Source organism: Mobula hypostoma, chromosome 1, assembly GCF_963921235.1.
Source record: "Mobula hypostoma chromosome 1, sMobHyp1.1, whole genome shotgun sequence".
In the NCBI taxonomy this organism is placed as follows: domain Eukaryota; kingdom Metazoa; phylum Chordata; class Chondrichthyes; order Myliobatiformes; family Myliobatidae; genus Mobula; species Mobula hypostoma.
The window spans coordinates 67,151,080-67,171,689 of NC_086097.1; the positions used below are offsets into that span (position 1 = coordinate 67,151,080).

At 38.3% G+C, this 20,610-nt stretch overlaps 1 protein-coding gene across 1 annotated transcript in view; it reads left to right on the forward strand.

Annotated features, from left to right (window-relative positions):
• The window catches only part of snx6 (sorting nexin 6), an 81,315-nt gene that overhangs the window by 15,615 nt on the left and 45,090 nt on the right, over positions 1-20,610 (forward strand). Inside the window, exons 5-9 of the mRNA XM_063050158.1 lie at positions 5,537-5,658; positions 5,746-5,869; positions 7,486-7,581; positions 13,412-13,517; positions 14,501-14,576. Coding sequence (XP_062906228.1) covers positions 5,537-5,658; positions 5,746-5,869; positions 7,486-7,581; positions 13,412-13,517; positions 14,501-14,576 — 524 coding nt within the window. The remainder of the gene's footprint in view (positions 1-5,536; positions 5,659-5,745; positions 5,870-7,485; positions 7,582-13,411; positions 13,518-14,500; positions 14,577-20,610) is intronic.

A 20,610-nucleotide genomic window follows, 5' to 3' on the forward strand; every position in this document is an offset into this window, starting at 1 on the left:
CCTAGTAGCTGTAGGGACCTGGGTTAGATTCTGATCTTTGTGGACTCTATTATTGATTATGGACTATTATCTGCTGTTCAAGGAATGTTGCAGTTCTTAACGCTTTTTCACTAATGGCACTGTGGAAAAAGACTAGTCTTGAAATTGAATGTTGTTGAAAATTTGCAAAACCACATGGGTTTCTCACCAAGAGCTCTCTTTTCCTACACAACCCTGATACATTGACCTCCATCTCCAGGTACCTGGCAAGAGGATTGAAATGAGACATGATGGGAGTGTGAAAGATTAAGTTTATGTGGCTATAGGTTAGTGCAGGAAAGGAAATGGGACTGTTAAAATTGTTCAGGAGAGTGAATAAGGGACCTGATGAGCTAAAGGTCTTGTGTGTCATAATAAATATCGATTTTTGGATCATATTAAAATGTTATATGGAGTACATGGTGAGTTATACTAATAATTAAATTCTGCTTTTGTTGATTTTGTTTGGAAGTACAAGTCTTAAAGTTGTAAAATTGTGTCATTGGTGGTTTCAGTCTGATGCAAAAATTGCCAGGTTTATCAAACACCATCTCTTTTAACAGATTTAATCACACAGTGGTGCAAAATCACAAACCAAATCTTCTAAATCTGTGAGCTTCCCCATACATTAAAAAAAAATAAAGTGCCCGCAAAGGTCGCAATCGATCCCTCCATAGATATTACAACTTCATTGCCAGTTTTAGCTTGTCAAAGTAGGCTGAATTTGACATAGAAGTTTTTACAAAACACGCACTCTAGACCCTTTCCCCCATCTGCCCATTATCTGAACCCTGGCTCCAGACATACACCAACTTTTGATATTTAATCTCATGGTAAACATTTACTAGTCACCAGAAGAGAGGTCTCTGGAAGATCTGTGTGAAGCTTCAGATTCAGAAATGCACAGTCAACCCCACAAATATGCAGATCAACAGCTACTAAATCAGTGGATATCAAGCCCTGTTGTGTACAGAGCAACTGGGAATGAGGTAGTTGTTAAAAGTGGAGCATGGCCATAATAACCTGAGAAACAAGAGGTGGCCTTTCAGCCGTCTCAACCCTGCTCTGCTAGTCAGTACAGTCGTGGCTGACCCAACCTCAGTGTCAAGTATTCATGCTCTCAACGTATTGCTTGACTCACTTGACTAAAAGAGCTGATGGGATTACCTCAGCAGCAAAGGTTGGGACCACATCATTGAAGCAGTTTGAGTAATATTGCAGAAGAATAAAATTTAGATAAGTTTAGATAAAATTGGACAAATATGTAAATAAGTTAATGTAAACTGTACTTTCTGTGAAGGCATTGTAAATTTTGACGTCATTCAGAAAATGGTAACCAAGGTCAGCCTTGACCTTGACGTCCCCTTGTTAAAGATAATGAAAGAAACATGAGTAGGCTATCTAGCAGTTCAGGGTTTTTCTGCCATTCATCAAGATCATGCTATTCTTCTGTCTGTGTTCTTTTTGTCTGCAATATCCCCATGCCTCTTGATTCCCTTTATTTCTACTAATCTATTGATCGCTTTAATGAATTCAGTGACCTGAACTCAAAAGTCTGAGCCTTCAAGCCTGTTGAGTGGAGAGTTACCACACTCCGAAGATGTTTATCTTCATTTCAGTATGAAGTGTCTTTCCCCTTATTTCAAGACGAGTTCTTGTCTTGAGGAACATTTTTGCTGCATTCTAACAAGGATTCTGTGCCTTTTCCTCTGAACACTCTAGAGTACACACAGTGCACATACTGTCCATGCAAACTCTATTTGAACAGTAAACCTATCACCCTCATGAGAAACAAATTGTACTCTCTCTGTGACAAGTTTATCCTTTTTGCATAAGAAAACCAAAGCTGCATACAGACTTCTGGGAATGGCCTCACCAAGGCCTTCTATAATTGCAGTATGAGGTGTCCCCTGCTGCAGTCGATTTCTCTTGCATTAAAGATGAAACATCATTTGGCTCTAATTGCTTGCTGCCCCTGCAGGTTAACTTTGTTTTGTATACAAGGACAACTAGGTACCTTTCAACGTTAACTTTTCCTAATATCAACATTTAGGTAATGTACGACTTGTGCACTGAAGTGGAGAACATCACATTTTTGCACAAAATGTTTCGTTCACTTTGCTTGTTTATATCCCCATGAAACATTACTACACCCTCCTCACTACTCAGAAGCCCACACTTTGTATCATGAGCAAATATGGAAATATGATATTTATTCTCTCAGCCAAACAGTGGATATGGATAACGAATAGCTGAAGCCCAAGTTCCTATCCTTGTATTACCCCCACAGGACCCTGCCTCCCAATCTATGAATCACCTTTTAGTTAGTTCCTGCTTTTTACTTTGTTAATCAATTCTCAGTCCCTGCCCTTGTATTACCCTCTAACCTTGCTGTTCACACTACTTTTAAGGGACCTGATTGAAAGCATTTTGAAAATATAAATATAGTGGTTCGCTCTTATCTATTTTAGTGGTTACAGCTTCAAAGAACAGATTAGTCAAACATGCTTTTTCATTCATAAATCCATATGATTCAGCTGAATCGTATTATTTTCTAGGTGTTATATTATTACTTCATTACAGATTCCATTATTTTCCCTGTTACTAATAATGCTAGCTGGTTGATTGCTGATGCCTGTGCTGCCTTTCTGAAATAGTGGGGTCCATTAGAATCAGAATCAAGTTTATTATTACTGATGTATGTCAAGACATTTGTATTTTTGTGGCAGCAGACACAAAAGTTGATATAAGTTGCAACAAATAAATGGTGCAAACAAGGAATAGTGAGGTCGTATTCATGGTCCATTCTGAGATCTGGTGAAGAGGAAGAAATTGTTTCTAAAACATTGAGTGTGTGTCTTCAGGCTCTGTACCTCCTCCCTGAGGGTAGTAATGAGAAGAGTGTATATCTTGCATTAAATAAGAAAACAAGCCTTTCAAAAGAGTTGTAGGATAAAATTTTATATTGGAAGTGATTTAGTTCAATTCAAAACTAGGATTCTAAAGTTAAAAGCAAACTATGTAAAGGCATGAGATGTGAACTACCTATAGTCAATAGCAAAACTAGAGTTAGAGGTATGAAAGTAGATAAATAATCGCTAATTCTACAGTCTGAATACATAATTTACAACAGAAATCCAAAAGGAAGTGGTTTAGCCGTAACTGCTGAGGAAATTTAAAATGCTGTTAAATCAAAGAAGAATGCCATTATTTCCAAAGGGGGAATAAGCATTAGATTTTTTTTTGAACTTGGCAAAGGAAGACTAAAGCATTGATAAGGAAAGGGAAGGTAGAAAAGTAGAATGAAGAATATAGCAAGAAATATAAAAGCAGACAGTAAAAGGCTTTATAGGTAAGTTTTTTTAAAAAAGCGCAAAGTTAGTGTAGATTCCATTGAGATAGGAAAATTACGGAAATAATTTATGTATTTTGAATTGTCGGTGTAGGAAGCCTCAGTTTCTCAGAAATAGTGGCAAGCAACAACTCAAATGAATAAAGATCTTGAAGAAATAAACAAGTTTAAAAATTAGTTTAAATTAGTTTTAAAGAAGTTAACAGCTTTGAAAGTGGATTAGTCCCCATGAACTGATGACTTTCATTCCAAAGGGTTGAAAGTGATACAAGGGAGACAGTGGAAGCAAGATGATTTGATGTGTATAGAATTTCAAAAGGTTTTTGATAGAGTGCTACAGAGGAGGTTACCAAATAAAATTTGAGCACATGGAAATCAGTTTAATATATGCCATGGATTGATTAAAAATGGACAGAAAACAGGAAAAAGATCATTTTTAAGTTGGTTGGCTAGTGGGATGCTACTGGGATCAGGGTTGGGTTCCCTGTGGTTGCCGATCTTTATCACCTGTTTGGATGAGGGGAACATACATTATATATCTGGGTCTACCACTGATGCAGAAATGAGTGGCATTGTAAAATGGGAACATTGCAGAGGAGGTTAGGTGGATATTTCAGGCTGTGTTGGTGGAATATAATTGAAATATGAAATTTGTTTTGATGGAAAAAATCAGCATTTTTTCATAAAATGGTTTTGAGAGTGGCCTCGGTGTTTTAGTACAATCATTGAAAGTTAATGTAAGGGTGTAGGAAGCAGCTATAAAATCAAATGATACTTTTATTACAAGAGTAAAGGATTCTTACAGAAATTTAATAAGATGCTGGAATATTCTGTAACTTTTTGATCCTGCTAACTTGGGAGGGATATACATGTGGTAGAAGTAGTACAATACGAGGGGTGATTGATAAGTTTGTGGCCTGAGGTAGGAGGACTCAATTTTAGAAAACCTAGCACATTTATTTTTCAACGCAGTCTCCTCCTACATTTACACACTTAGTCCAGCGGTCGTAGAGTATATGGATCCCTTCTTTGTAGAAGTCAGCGTCTTAGACCTCCAGCAGGGGTGATTGATAAGGTCGTGGCCTAAGGTAGAAGGAAATGAGTTATACAGCTCTCGTTACATGTACTTGCAGTTCAACTCTTTGATTATGCAGAAAGTTTGAAGTTAATAACTCATCTCCTTCTACCTTAAGCCACAAACTTATGAATCATCCCTTGTAAAGGTCACAATAGATTCTTGTGATGGAGAGAGCAAGTTGACTTGGCCTACATTCTTAAGAGTTTAAAACAAATGAGATGATCTCATTGGAGCATACAAAGTTCTGAAGACACTTGAAATAATAAATACAGAAATGAGATCTTCCCAAGCTCTGGTATCTAGAGCTAGCAGAGTCGGTCTCAAAATGAGGACTGGCTATTCAGGATTGAGATAAAAAGGAATTTCTTCACCATGACAAGAGTGGATTCTTAATCTAAGTAGGCTGTGGAGACTGATAGACATCAATAGATTTTTACACATTAAGGGAAACAAATTATAGATTTACTACACGGAAGTTATACTGAGGTAAAAATTCATCCTTGTTACTCTTGAATGGTAGACCAGGCACAACAAGACAAATTGCTTAATTCTGTCGCTATTTCCTATAGATTTTATCTCTTGATGAGTTTGCATTTACTTTATCACTGATTCAAACTGATCCTTTTAGATGTAGTTTCCTCATATTTTATTACTCTTCAGGTTGACTTTGCTCCTGTATGTTGTCCGTTTGAATTGCATGGTTGTTAGAGAAAGAATTTTTCTGAAGATGGATGGTTATTAAATAGGAAAGCTGCATTTGGGATCTTAATAGATGGTAGTTGGATATAAATCTTGCATTTTGCAGAGCAGGGAGCTAAAATACTTCTACTGATACAAATAGACTGAGCTTGTGTTTTCAAGGATCTTCCATAATGCAGGGACAAAACAACAATTTTAGAAACTAAATGTGTAAGGAGAATTTGATTAAATACACCCACAGTGGCTACCATGAGTTCTCATTTTACTGTCTGATATTTCAACCAGTTCACAGCTTCCAGTTGTAGCCATATTTCTTCCAGTAAGTCAAAAGTAGAGCAATACTGAACATGAAGCAAGTAACTAATAAAAGCTAAATACTGTATCAACAGATCCCACCAGCACCTCCGAAGCCTGACTTTGATGCTTCAAGGGATAAACTGCAGAAACTTGGAGAAGGAGAAGGATCAATGACCAAGGAGGAATTCACGAAGATGAAACAGGAACTTGAAGCGTGAGCATGTTATACATGCAGATTAAACAAGTCAATACTTTGCCATGCAGTTGCTAATTGTGATATTAAATTATTTTCTTTTTACAGCGAGTACCTGGCTATATTCAAGAAAACTGTTGCCATGCATGAAGTATTCTTGTGTCGTGTAGCTGCACATCCAGTTCTACGAAATGACTTAAACTTTCATGTCTTCTTGGAATATAATCAAGATGTCAGTTGAGTTTACTTTATAAGGTCTTTTATGTATAGTACCCATTCAAGATTAGTTTAACATTTAACTAATTAATGAAGATTCTGCAGTTAATAAAGGCATGGTATTATGCCTGTATGTTGACAATGGTTATCTTTAGAGGACTAATTCAAATTGACAGTTCTTGGTTTCATAAGGAACCCCCAGCACATTTTGTATTTCAGCACATGCTTAGCCAGATGTGGCGTCCGTGACGAGCTGGTCAAGATGATAGAGAATTTGAAATTGCAAAAAGTAAATTTGGGTTACTTGTTGGTATTTGTTAGTGTTTTAAAATTTATTTTTCAACATTTGAAATAGAAACCTTTAAATCTATTTGAATATTTCTATATGTTCCTCTCAGAGGTAGGTAAATGTTGTTCAGAAGTTTTTTTTAACAATGTTTTCAGGGCATTCTGGGTGTGCAGCCTCAGGCACACAACACCCAAAGCCTTGGTTTTTGGAGTTTTTACCTTGCAGGATGTGAAAAGTTGCCTTATTTGACTTTCTGTAGTTGGAAACGGTAATTCTTGGGTCAGTGGGCCAAGTCCACCACAATATAGTCTGTTGTGTCGTGCTGAATTACTTACCATTTTTTGTTTTTGTTTCGAATGCAACTTTGTACATGCTTTAATTTTAAGTGATGGAAACATCAAATTAATTTTGATGTTTATGACATCCTTTAGAAGATTTAAGACTTCCATTTTCTATATTTTCTGCAAGTAATTTTGATCTAAGTTGATGTGAATGAAGATGTGCTTAGAAGTCTCATGATTTCAGAAACTGATTTCCAACATAAGGCTGCTAACCGTATACCAGGATTTAGTACACAAAGTTCAGAACTGTTGACATTCATTTTGAAGTGGCTAACTGATAAATTAATTTAGCTTGTCTATGTTGGCGTTAAATGTTCAAAATATTTTTTGAATTGTCCAACAAAATGCTGAAAGATTGGATAAGCAACTTCCTCTCACAAACCATTAATATTTGGGTCAATTTATCTGCAACAGTTAATGATTACTGTAGTTTTGGATGGGTTAGATGCCATCTCCTTGAAGATTAATTGTTGAAATTGATGGAAATTAGGAAGACTGAGACTGTCTGTTTAGTTGCTTTTTAAGGATTTATTTAACTGAAGACATGAAATATGGATAAAAGTGTTTGCTTAGTTCCTTCCCACAGCAGGGGGGGGGAGCTTGGTGTTTGAGGAAATTAAATTGTGACCTTTAGTGAAGTACTTTGTTTTACTGTATTATCTAAAAAGATTTTTAAAAAAGCATGGTTTGATGGCAAGCTTTGCAGGTTTTCCATATTTTGAATCTGTTGAAATCCATCAGGATTGATGCTTACACCAGATATAATGGAGGATCAGCTTGATGCCAATGCCTGTGCTTTCATTTGGAGTTGATGATAAAGATCTAAGGCACAAGTTTTATTCCATTGTAAAGCTTGGTACTTGTTATTTTATATATTTAAATGGAGAAATAATTTTAGAAATTCAATTTTTAAAAAAAAATAGAATGTTAATTCAGTTACATTTGTGGTAGGGGCTTTACTGTGCTAGATGTAATAACTACTTATTTTTATTTTTTTTAAAGTTGAGTATTCGAGGAAAAAATAAAAAAGAGAAACTGGAAGATTTCTTTAAGAATGTGGTAAAGTCAGCTGATGAAGTTCTTGTTGCAGGTGTTAAGGTGTGTTCAAATATTTTCTAATGATTTTAAAGTTTAAAAAATTAATATCAGACTAAAATAGTAAACATGCATTGTTGGCAACTATGTGACACCATATAGCAAACCATTTGCCTTTTCTGGACATTTGAACCTTGGGCCAAGGGAAAAGCCTTTCAAAGTGAAGTTTTTCTTTGTTTTTTTTTGGGCTGTTTCAGTGGGAAAAGGAATTTCCTGAATATAATATGGTTCCTAATAACTTTAAATTTAGCTTCTTTTTGATCATGTGATTATGGAAGATTGTCAGAAAAGGGAGCAAGATATTCCTGCCAGATGTTGTTTATAGTAAGGCACAACTAAGGAGGGAACACAACAATGTGATATTAGCAAGTGGTGCAGGGATTTTATTTTTTTTTTAGATAATGCAGAAAGTGATTTTTGACTGAGGAGACAGTTGGGAGAAATCAATATTCTTTTGATGTACTAATACTTCCCACTAGCCCTCAATAAAGAAGAGATTCGAGTCTACAGCTCTGAAACTTGGTTAACTTTTGTGGTTAAATATATAATAGGGTGAAAGCTGGAGTACTGAATTTATTACTTGCCGTTTTCCCAAACTGTACAGTTGTCTTATTGGTCCATGTTTTTTCTGCAGTAACATTAGTATTTTGTCAACATTTCAGTAGAAAATCATCAATCCATAATTAGCTGGTTTTCTGTTTGTGGAGAACACACCATCTCTAATACATGCTTATTATTACAGAACTGTGATGTGTGGTTTCAATGATAACACAAAAAAATTGAACATTTAAATACAAAGGTGATAAATGGCTTCTTGGTTTTATCATGGCTGCCAACATGCAGGTTATGTATTTGCAGAGTAGTTAAATGTGGCCTAATTTTAAGAATGCTCTTTTTTTTTTTAAGTATCCATTGACATGTTAATTTTTAAATTTAATTTTCTGCTTACGTTGCTTACAGTTCTGCTTAAGTTAACAATCTAATTAAGTTGAAAAACATTTTATTATTTCTAAAATATTACATAGCCATTTGTATTTAAGCATAATATTTTGAAAATATTCATTTGTCATATCTAACACTCTAGTGCAAAGACCATTACATTTTAATCACAAGATTGCTTTAGGTTTGTTATCTCTTCAGTGAAAGTATTACTTCAGACCTTTTGCAGATATTTATCTGTGAGGTAGCTGCTGCTAATGAAGAAGATGCACTACACTAGACTGGGGGGGGGGGGAAAGCAGGGGAGAGAGAATTTAGCTACATCAAGGTTTGAATAAAAAGTCAAAAGATTGTAAAATGAGAAGCATAGACAAATAAGCATTGTCAGATTTCCAGATTCTCAAATCATTTTTTGTAAAATCAGTGAATTAATCAATATTTTGTTCTTGGTGTCTAGTTATATTAACCTAATGGTTGATGGTTTCTCTAACTTGTGCTAATCGTTGCCCTCTAACTAAAAGGTGCATTTGCTTACTTTGACCTTCTGACGTACGTCAGCTGCTCAATATTTGGAATGTTTTCCCCTTATTACTTAAAAATGATAATTCTGACAAATTCCTTGTGGGCCTTCAGAATACCCTAACTTGTTGAAAACATCCGGGCTCTTTCCTGGAGTTAACTACTACTTATCATTTCTGTCCCTAATGATGTGTGATGACTCTTTACCCAGGGTGAAAGTTTTAAAATCTTTACACCATCAAGTCACACCCAGTTTTTTACACCTCTTGAAGCCTTATTTCACCTTCCAAACAGTCCATTCCTCTGATTTTAGTCAATTATATATTGTTGCACTCCACCATTGGTCTTCTGTAAGTCTTTCAATATTGCTCTTCCCGTTCTTCAAGCTGGATCCAAATTTTTGATTAGTTTCAATTACCCTTCCTATTCCTCCCTGGATTTGTGTACCATTTGATGTTCAGCAGGCTATGATATTGTTAATGATGCTGTCTCAATGCAAGTTTTTAATGCTATTCAGAAATGAGAAATAATTAGTCTGTTTTTTTAAACAAAGAGCATTAGCCTGATGATAACTACATTAAGAAAGTGATCATAATTCCATTTTCAAGATAATTATGGTTGTTAGGCTGAGATTCTAAATTGGAGAAAGACAAATTCTGATGGGAGTCAGAAAGGATCTGGCAGGTGTGGTCTGGGATAGAATTTTTTTTATGGGAAAGGGATGGTTGACTAGTGTGAGGCCCTCAAAAGTGAAATATTTGTGTGTACAGAGTTTTTATGTTTCTGTTAGAACAAAAGGCAAGGCTTACAGATATAGGGAACTTTGGTTTTCAAGGGAAATTGAGGCCTTGATGAAGATGGAGGAGGTGTATATGCAGGAAGGAACAAATGAGGTACTTGAGTATAAGAAATGTACACGTTAGAAATCAAGAGGGCTAAAAGAAGGCATGACGTTGCTTTGGTGGACAAGGTGAAGGAGAATCCCAAGGGATTCCACAAGTAAATTCAGAGCAAAAGGATTGCAAGGGACAAAATTGGCACTTTTGAAGATCAAAAAATTAGGGCCTGACAAGGTATTCCCTTGGACCGTGTTGGAGACTAGTGCAGAAATTGCAGGGGCTCTATTAGAGATATTTAATGTCTCTTTAGCAATGGGTGAGGTGCTGAAGGACTGGAGGATAGCAAATGCTATTCCTTTGTTTAAGAAAGGCTGGGGAAAATGTAAGCTGAGAATTTATAGGTACTGTGGCATGCAAAATTTTGAGCACCCTGGTCAAAATTTCTGTTACTGTGAATAGCTAAGCGAGTAAAAGATGAACTGATTTCCAAAAGACATAAAGTTAAAGATGACACATTTCTTTAATATTTTAAGCAAGAAAACTTTTTTATTTCCCTCTTTTACAGTTTCAAAATAACAAAAAAGGAAAAGGGCTGGAAGCAAAAGTTTAGGCACCATGCATGTCAGTACTTAGTAACACCCCCTTTGGCAAGTATCACAGCTTATAAATGCTTTTTGTAGCCAGATAAGAGTCTTTCAATTCTTGTTTGGGGGATTGTCTCACATTCTTCCTTGCAAAAGGCCTTCCAGTTGGGTGAGATTCTTGGGCCGTCTTGCATGCATTGTTCTTTTGTGGTCTATCCACAGATTCTAGATGATGCTTAGGTCGGGGAACTGTGAGGGCCATGGCAAACCCTTCAGCTTGCACTTCTTGAGGTAGTCCATCGTGGATCTTGAGGTGTGCTTAGGATCATTATCCTGTTGTAGAAGCCATCCTCTTTTCATCTTCAGCTTTTTTTTTACAGACAGTGTGATGTTTGCTTCCAGAATTTGCTGGTATTTAATTGAATTCGTTCTTCCCTCTACCAGTAGATGTTCCCCGTGCCACTGGCTACAACACAAGCCCAAAGCATGATCGATCCACCCCCGTGCTTAACAGTTGGAGAGGTGTTCTTTTCATGAAATTCTGCACCCTTTTTTCTCCAAACATATCTTTGCTCATTGCAGCCAAAAAGTTCTATTCAAAAAGTTCAAAGGAACATCTAAACAAGCCTGATGCATTTTGGAAACAAGTCCTATCCAATAGAACTTTTTGGCTGCAATGAACAAAGGTATGTTTGGAGAAGAAATGGTGCAGAATTTCATGAAAAGAACACCTCTCCAACTGTTAAGCACGGGGGTGGATCGATCATGTTTTGGGCTTGTGTTGCAGCCAGTGGCACGGGGAACATTTACTGGTAGAGGGAAGAATGAATTTAATTAAATACCAGCAAATTCTGGAAGCAAACATCACACCATCTGTAAAGAAGCTGAAGATGAAAAGAGGATGGCTTCTACAACAAGCTAATGATCCTAAGCTCACCTCAAAATGCATTATGGACTACCTCAAGAGGCACAAGCTGAAGGTTTTGCCCCCCGACCTAAACATCATCGAGAATCTGTGGGTAGACCTCAAAAGAGCGGTGCATGCAAGACGGCCCAAGAATCTCACAGAACTAGAAGCCTTTTGCAAGAAAGAATGTGAGAAAACCCCCCAAACAAGAATTGAAAGACTCTTAGCTGGCTACAAAAAGCGTTTGCAAGCTGTGATACTTGCCGAAGGGGGTGTTACTAAGTACTGCCATGCAGGGTGCCCAAACTTTTGCTTTGGGCCCTTTTCCTTTATTGTTATTTTGAAACTGTAAAAGATGGAAATAAAAAAAAAATTCTTAAATTATTAAAGAAATTTCCCATCTTTAACTTTATGCCTTTTGGAAATCAGTTCATCTTTTATTCGCTTAGCTATTCACAGTAACAGAAATTTTGACCGGGGTGCCCAAAATTTTGCATGTCACTGTACATTATTGGAAGATATTCTATGAGACAAGTTAGAAGTTTTTCAATAGATGGGGTCTGATTATGATAGTCACCATGGCTTTGTATGTGGTAGGTTATGTTAAGCATTCTAGAGACTTTTGAGTTGCTTACCTGGAAAGTTGATGAAGGAAAGGCAGTGGATGTTGTCTACGTGGACTTTAGCGAGGCCTTTGACAGAGTCATACATGGGAGGCTGGTCAAGAAGATTCCGTCACTTGGCATTCAGGTTAAGGTAGTAAATTCAATTGAACATTGGCTTCATGAGAGAAGCCAGAGTAGTAGTAGATGGTTTCCTTTCTGACAGGTAGTCTGTGACTAGTGCTGTGCCTCAGAGATTGGTGCTGGGTCCATTGTTGTTTGTCATCTATATCAATGATCTGGATGATACTGTGGTAAACTGGATCAGTAAATTGGCAGCTGACACCAAGATTGGAGGTATAGTGGACAGTGAGGAAGGCTATCAAAGCTTGCAGTGGGATCTTGACCAGATGGAAAAATAGACTGAAAATTGACAAATGGAGTTTAACGCAAACAAGTGAGTTGCATTTTGGGAGGATAAACTAGGGTACAGTGAATGGTAGGGCACTGAGCAGTGCATTAGAACAAAGGGATCTGGAATAAACTTCCATAATTATTTGGAGGTGGCATCGCAGGAAGATGAGGTCATAAAGAGAGCTTGTGGTACATTGGTTTTCGTGAGTCAGAGTTTTGAGTGAGGAATTGGGATGTTGTGTTGAAATTGTGGAAGACTTTGAAGCCAAATTTTAGAGTATTGTGTGCAGATCTGGTCACCAACCTTCAGGAAAGATAATCAATAGGATTGAAAGAGATGGGGAAAATTTACAAGGATGTTGCTGGGACTTGAGAAGCTGAGTTACAGGGGAAGGTTGAATAGACTCGTACTTTTCTTTTCCCCTGGAACGCAGGCGAAGGAGGGAAGATTTGATAGAGATAAACAAAATTCTGAGGAGTTTGGATAGGGATAATGCAAGCAGGCTTTTTCCACTGAGGTTGGATGAGATTAGAACTAGAGGTCGCAGTTTAAGGGTGAAAGGTGAAATATTTATCTGAATATCACCTGAGGTGGGATCATCTTCATTAGAAGGTGGTTTAAATGTGAAATGCGCTGCCAGTGGAAGTGTTCGATGTGGGTTCAGTTGCAACATTTAAAAGAGATTTGGATAATTACATGGATGGGAGAGGTGTGGAGCGCTATGGTTCAGGTGTGGGTTGACGGGGCTAGGCAGAATAACAGTTTAGCCCCGACTAGATGTGCCAAAGGGACTGTTTTTTGTGCTGTGGTGCTCTATGGCTCTGACTCTAAACTTGTTTGGGTGTAATTTATTTCTTTAAAAAATGCAGAATTTGGCCTTCTATTTGACTGACAACTGTTGTTATGATTTGAGCCTGAGAATTCAAATGTAATTTTGAAAACGTGCAGTTATCTGAATGTTGTTTCAGCAGAGGTGTTTTAATTCCATATTGGATTGTTGTTTTAAACTAAATACAAAATATTTTTAGGATGTTGATGACTTCTTCGAGCATGAAAAAACCTTTCTTCTAGAATATAATAACAGAATAAAGGACGCAGCTGTCAAAGCTGACAAATTGACAAAGTCACACAAAAGTAAGTAGCATTTTTATGTGATCCATTGAAATGTGAGGAGATGCTGAAGAAATGTACTGAATATTTAAAGTTTAGATTTTTGTTCATTTTCATTTCTTTGAATCCCTTCACTGTAGTTTAGTTATTTCTGTGGGGCAAGTAATTAGTGGAAAGATGTAAGCATGGACTACCACAAAATTCATGTTTGTTTGTGCATAATTGGTTAGAGATAACGTAACCTCCAATTTGTAGGGACAGATCACACTGCCCTCTGTTATTCGGTTCCCAGTGTCTTGTTCTTTCTGCTGCAGCTTTTCTGCAAGGTGAAGTAATCCATGTGCAGCAACTTGGCCAAAGATGGCAGAAGCTAAGGGCTTGCCTGTGGAATGTTTTATGACAACTTACGCTGTCTTATCAATTGTTAATAATTACATTTTTAATACCCCAAATGCCTTGGCTTTTTAGTCGAGTGAATGGGGCTTTACTAGATGTGCCATTTCTAGCTGGTATGCTGAGGAGTCAAATGGGAATCATTTCAGCTCATTAAGTTACAGAGTGCATCCAGACTTGGCCTCAAGCACATTCCTTATTTCCAGGCTGTAAAATGCAGATAGTGTAGTCTGCATTTAGCAGGTAGCTGGTGATTTACTGGAAAAACTTCTGATTGGCTATTGATTTAACTTGGAATGATAGTCTGCAACCAGTCAATATAAAACTAGCAACATTGTTGAATTAGTCAAAGAGAATATTTATGGTACTGGTTATTAGCCTCACGAACCTGAAATTCAATCCACTATTGGGGATGAGGCAGAGTTTATTGTAATTTTCTATGAAGGGTGTAAAAGATTGGGAAAGGGAATAGATTTGGATTGGTTTCAGGCATATGTGGTTTTGAAATTGTGCACCAAAACAGACTAAATGAGGAGTTTATGAAAACTAAATTTTCTGATCAGTTCATGAGAAATTTATCTTACTGTAGCACTGTACATGATTTTTCTTTCCAGATGTGGCAGATGACAACAGTAGAATTAGTTCAATATTGTACTCTTTAGGAACTCAAGACTCAACAGATCTATGCAAGTAAGATTTTTAAGATATTTTAATTTGTCCAAATACATTTTCACTTGAATTGTGAATTGGCATTTTCTGGATGGAACATTAAATCATCTAATCAGAGCATGTCTTGTTTGAATAGTTGAGACAATAGATAATATTGCTATAATTTTCTTCGGTTTTATTGACAAGAGTGAGGGAAAAATGTTAAGAATTGCAGTAGTTTTGTACGTATACCTGGAAGTCCACTTTAATGATAGATGTCCTCCACAACAAAATATGTTAACTTGAGTGAAGTGCAGCCATTTATATTGATCCATGGTAATCATTCCAGAAAGGGTGAGTAGTTTTGGAGGAAATGGAAGGAATGGGGTTAGAGGATCGTATTAAAATAAACACAACATTTAAAATTGCAGATGTGTAGTGAGCATTTAAAAGGAACTTCTGTAAGACTAGTTGACTGTATCCTTAATATTCTTCAGTCCTTTCTGCATTGATTCAGTAATATCTGCCAGACTTGCATGTTGTTCTGTTTGGTACATTTTCATACTTGTTAATTCATTTTTGGGGTTTCATGGGTATTGGCGTCAATTTCATGATTTATTGGCTGTTCACCACCTTGATTTGCTGCAGTCCTCCTTGAGTGTGGATTTCTCAAATCCAGTAACAGAGGATATTGATACGTCTATTTCCAAGTCAAAACAATGTATGTTATGAGGAGGAATTTGGAACTAATGGTCTTCCTTTCTGTCTCTTACCATCATTGCGAGCTCAGGAGACTTTGGAGTAGTCCTGTTAATCCCTACTTTATTTCAGCTGCAATCTTGGTTGTTTGGGTTGCAGGTGGATTTTGCAGCACCAGAGATCTTGCGCTTGCTGTGATTGGTGGCAAATGCTGAGCAAAGAGCAGGGGTGAATTCATTGAAGACTAGGAGCTGGGCCATATCCAATAGAGTGGATGCATCAAGGACCTCCTTAACAATAGCACTGACCTTGACATAACTGGCTGTAGTTCTGTCTCACAGCAGTCTATTCAGCCAGCCTTGTTACCATTTCGGAGCAAAAAGAAGTCAAGAAGCCTATGTCCCAAGGCCTCTGGACTATGTAATATCTCCACTTTGAAACTTGAAACTCACTGGTGAAGTTCTTAAATCACCAATCCACAACCTTATCTGGGAAGGGGAGGATATTCTGGTGGACATTAGGGATGCTGTAATCGTGACCATCTTAAAGACTGGAAACAACTCTGACATTGGTCAACCACCAGGGGCTTTCCTTGTTGTCTGCCAAAGGGAAAGCTACTACAGGGCTGCTGCTTGACTTGTTTCATTTTTCCCAAAACTATTCTCAATTTTTTTTCTTGCTGTAATGTTGCATCTCATCTTTATTAAATTTTGCATGTAAAAGAAGGTAATCATCAGAATAATAGGAAGCTGTTCATCTTATAACAGATTTCTACCAGACCATTTTATCCAGTCTCCAGCAGCTGAGCTACATTGTCATTTGTGCAGTTCAGAGGCCAAGCTTCAAGCCATTGTTAACAACTTCCTGAAACATTTGAGACACTGGGCTTCGCATTCAGCATCTGAAAGACAGGTCCTCTATCAATCTTCTGCTATAACACACAGTCCTCTGATAACAATTCAAAGCACAATCCTGGAGAAAAATTGGATAACATCTTAGTTCTCTGGAGCCAACTCTTGGGTAAAGGCAGATGTCAATGACCTTCACCACCACTTTTGGTGAGACAGCACAAACTTTTTATTAATGTTTGTTTTTCAAAAACCAAGCAGCTATGATCTTAACACTTTATATGCTTCTGATGCCTGGACTACCTTCAGCAGGCACCTCAGGACAATGGAAAGTGCTTGTGTCTGCATAAATCATCAATATACTGGAAGGATAAGCAAATCAGCAGTAGGGTCCTTTCCCAGGCCAACCTCAGATGCTCCGTTCTGAGTTTTGTTCAAGGAAGACTCAAACTGGACAGAGGAAGATTTAAGGATGTGCTTGGTGTCGTAGAGAAATATAAGATTTGAACAGGTTCCTGGGAATCTGACCCATGGTCACTCAAAAAAGAAATGGTTTTAGGTCACGATACTTTGGGAGCACACAGAAGTTTTGACATGAGCAGCAATTTTGCACATCACAAACTACCCACTTGCCTGCTTTCGCCACTTTCCCCATCCGTGGAAGAGTCTGTAGTTTCTACTTTGGCCTACTTTGATGCCTCAGAACCCATAAAGCTGGAGTTGCAGTAATTCATCTTTGAGCCCAAGGGACTACTCGCCTAAATGTAGGTACATTTTGTCAGTGATACATGCTGCAGATCAGGGCCCCAGCTGGCAGAGGAAATGAGTGTTTCTGGTATTGAAAGGGCTACTAGTGACATGCTGTTCTGGACACTGTTGTACCAGACTGGTATCTCACTTGCACTCATTCATATGAGTGCTTAGTATTTCATCATGTTCCTGACCTGTGCTTCGTAAGTTCTGGGAAGGATTTGGGGTGTCAGTTGCTGCAGGGATACTGTTCTTGCTCAACAGTGTTTATGTGGCTGATCCGTTTTGGCTAATAGTGAATTAACTCATCTTGCATAAAGGGGCAAAAAAGATCATCCTCCATTGCATTCAAGAAGAATTTCAGGAGTTCATATTGTCTGCAAAGGGTGGAAAAGATTGGGAGAACTTCAGAAGTCAACAACGGAGGATTAAAGCTTCAGTAAAGAAAGGTAAAGCAGAATTTGACAACAAGCTCCTGAGAAACCCAATGTAACTACGCCCACAGGAGGTGAGAGGAATTACTGAAGAATAAGGAAGTGACGTAAATTAAACATTGTTCGAAATGTACTAGCACAGGTAGAAAATCGTGTGATGAACAAAAACAATTTATAAATGGGTAGTTTTGAGATTGGCAGGGAGTGACTAGTATTCACTTGCTTATAACTACTGATGAAACCCAAAGCCAGACAATAGAACAAGCTGGAATTCAAAATAACCCTTTATTCAGTAAACTACACTAGTCTCAAAACTCAACTGAAACTTGCACAGCCAGTTAAATGGTTTGTCCCAGAACAAATCAGTCCTTGATTGGGACATCAACCAATTAGTGCAAGTCAGCGAACTTACTGAGCCGTCAGGAGCACATGGCCGCAACTGGTTGACGTGGTGACGCCAGCGATGTTTTGTAAAACACTTCCCCATTCATTTGGCAACCTGACCTGGTACCCAGGCGTCCTGCCCATTATGATACCGTCTGGCCCACACTGCAGCTCCAGGCCTAAATGATTTCACCGTTGCCCTCTTGATTTCCAAAACAACCATTTGAAGGTATTTACAACTCTCTCTGCTTGGCTGTAGGACTGTGGATGATATGGGGGTGAGCAGATGTGGATAATTCCACTGTTCTGGCAGAATGCAGCAAACTACTGTGAACTGAATTGTGTGCTGTTGTCAGAAACGAGTGTTTATGGAATTCCAAAGTGAGTGAAGATCTGCAGCAGCTGTTGAAAGGTAGACTTTGTCGTTGTGGACTTTATGGGCAATACTTCTGGCCATTTGGAATAAGTGTCAACTAGGACACTGGTTTATTGGACACTGTTGATTGGGCCAGCAAAGTCAATATGTACTCAACTCTTAAGGTCCGGTAGCCTGAGGCTATGATTGTGGATCAGCTCTCCTTGGATTCTTTGCTGCCATAGAGCACTGTTTGCACGTGGATGTGATATCTTCATTTGTATCTGGCCTGTACACAAAAGCTTCCTGCCAGGGTTTTCATTCGTCTACAGTTGAGAGCGATGTATGATGTCAATAGAAGAGTTCGACTTCTTCCTCAACATTAACTGGGCATCCATCAATGAGGTCATTGGAGGTGCACTGAGGAGGATCTGTAGCTGTTTCTGCTCTGATCTTGACCATGACTGGAAGACCTTCAGCAGCATACAGTACAACCTGGTGGGCTCACAATTAATTGAAGTTGCAGTCACAACTGCATCTTCATTATGTGGTTCATAAGTCTGGACAGGACATCTGCCAGACCAAGTTTCTGGATTGTTTATTCGATTTCAAAATCATAGGCTAATAACATTGTTGCCCACCTTTGTAGACAGTTAGCTAAATACATTGGGATGTCGTTTTTAGACCTGAAGATGGACAGTGGTGGTTTGTGATCAGTAAGGAGAGTTGAACATCAGCCATAAAGCATCTTGTGAAATTTCTTCACAGCAAAGATGAATCCCAAGGCTTCTTTCTCAATTTGTCTGTAGTTCTTTCTGCTGCAACCATCAAGGACAATGTGGGAGAGATTAGCTCCAACTCTTATTGTTGGACACATTTATTGTGTCGATGACTGGCAGCTGTTGAAATGAATCGAGAAGGTCGGATGACAGGATATTCTTCACAAAAGCTTCTAGGCATTGTTTGGACCATTTCCATGTGGCACCATTGTTGAGTAAGGTATTCAGTGGTTCCCTCAGCTTATGCATTGCTAGGAGAAATGCTGAATAATGACTGATCATGCCAAAAAATTATCATGAAGTGCTGACATCTGATGATGGAGGAATCTTTAAAATAGCAGTGATACTTTTGGGATTTGCATGATGACTATGCTATATATGATATTTGAAAGAAGACATCATGAAGCTGCATTTTTCTGGCCCGAAGTCATAATCCAAAGTCTTGTAGTTTGTTCAAAACTTGGTCCAGGCATTGGCATAGTTCTGTCTATTTTGTGCCCATCACAGTGATCTCTTTGAGGTAAGCAGCAGCACCATCAATGCCACTCGGCATGATATCCATAAACTGCTGGAAAATTGAAGGAGATGCCTTTACCCCGAAAGGCAGATGGAGGAAGGAAAACAACCCCTTGTGTGTTATAATCATGGAAGCTTCTGTGAATTTTCCACCACTTCTATCAGGCTTCAGTCCATCTTTGCAAATTAGCAACCACTGTTTAATTTGTGAAAAGATCTGGTACTAGTAATGGGTACTAGTGTGTCCCCCAGAGCTGCACTGAGACCAGCTGGGAAGTCTGCGCACAACCTCATTGTACCGTGGCTTTCCTGATGACAACAATAGAAGCTGTCAACTTCAGTGGTTGCCAGCTTTGATCACACCAGCTTGTTATAGATGATCTAGCTCTTGGTCCATGATTGGTAAGGCTGCATATGGTGCTGGACTTTTGGGACAGAAGATTGGTTTTGTGTCTGGGTGGAGATGGAGTTCTATTTGCAGTTTGGTACTGCAACCTAAATCTTTTTGAAACACTGCTGTATAGCATTGTTGTTGTATGGCCTCGTATATTGATGGTGGTATGGTGTTGACTGACATGATTTGAACGGTCAATGTCTTCAGACGTCATCCCTCTGGACCTCATCCAGAGGGATGATCCAGAGATTAAGCTTGTCCACCCAGTCTATTCCAAGGACATTAAGATCCGGTTCGCCTGTTGAGTAACATACCATTAACTTGATTACCGTTCAGCTTCACCATGCAGTGCAGTTCACTTGTCATCTGGAGGGTTCTGCTCAATGCAGTGCAGTTGGAGTGATGAGTTGACTTGACTGGTGGGGACCAAAGTTCCCACCACATGAGTTTGGAGATGATTGTGATGTCTGGCATAGTGTTGAGTTGTAGCTTGACCAACTGATTGTTGATAAATATATTGATGTACCATCTCCTTGGGGTGAAGTCCACTTTGAACATTACCATTAAATTCCTTGTGGATTTTTTTTTTAAAAAGCATCTTTGCCCTTGTGTTCCATTGACCTTAAACATTGCAAAGAATGGCAAAAGCCTTCTTTGTGACTACAGTGATCATACTTGCTGCAAATGTTGTTCTTCTACTGGCAGTTTCTGCTATAAATTTCACACACTAGTTTCAACAAGCTGTGTTTGGCTGCTTGGAGACCTACTGAGTGATAATGTCTGGGCCATTGGACACTGCATTAACCTTGGTCTGTTCAGTCAGGTTGGAATTGTGTTTCAGGTTGATCAAACACTGACAGCTTGTAGAGTCACATCAGGGTCTTGCTCCAGTCTGGCCAGGAGTCATTTGTGAAAAT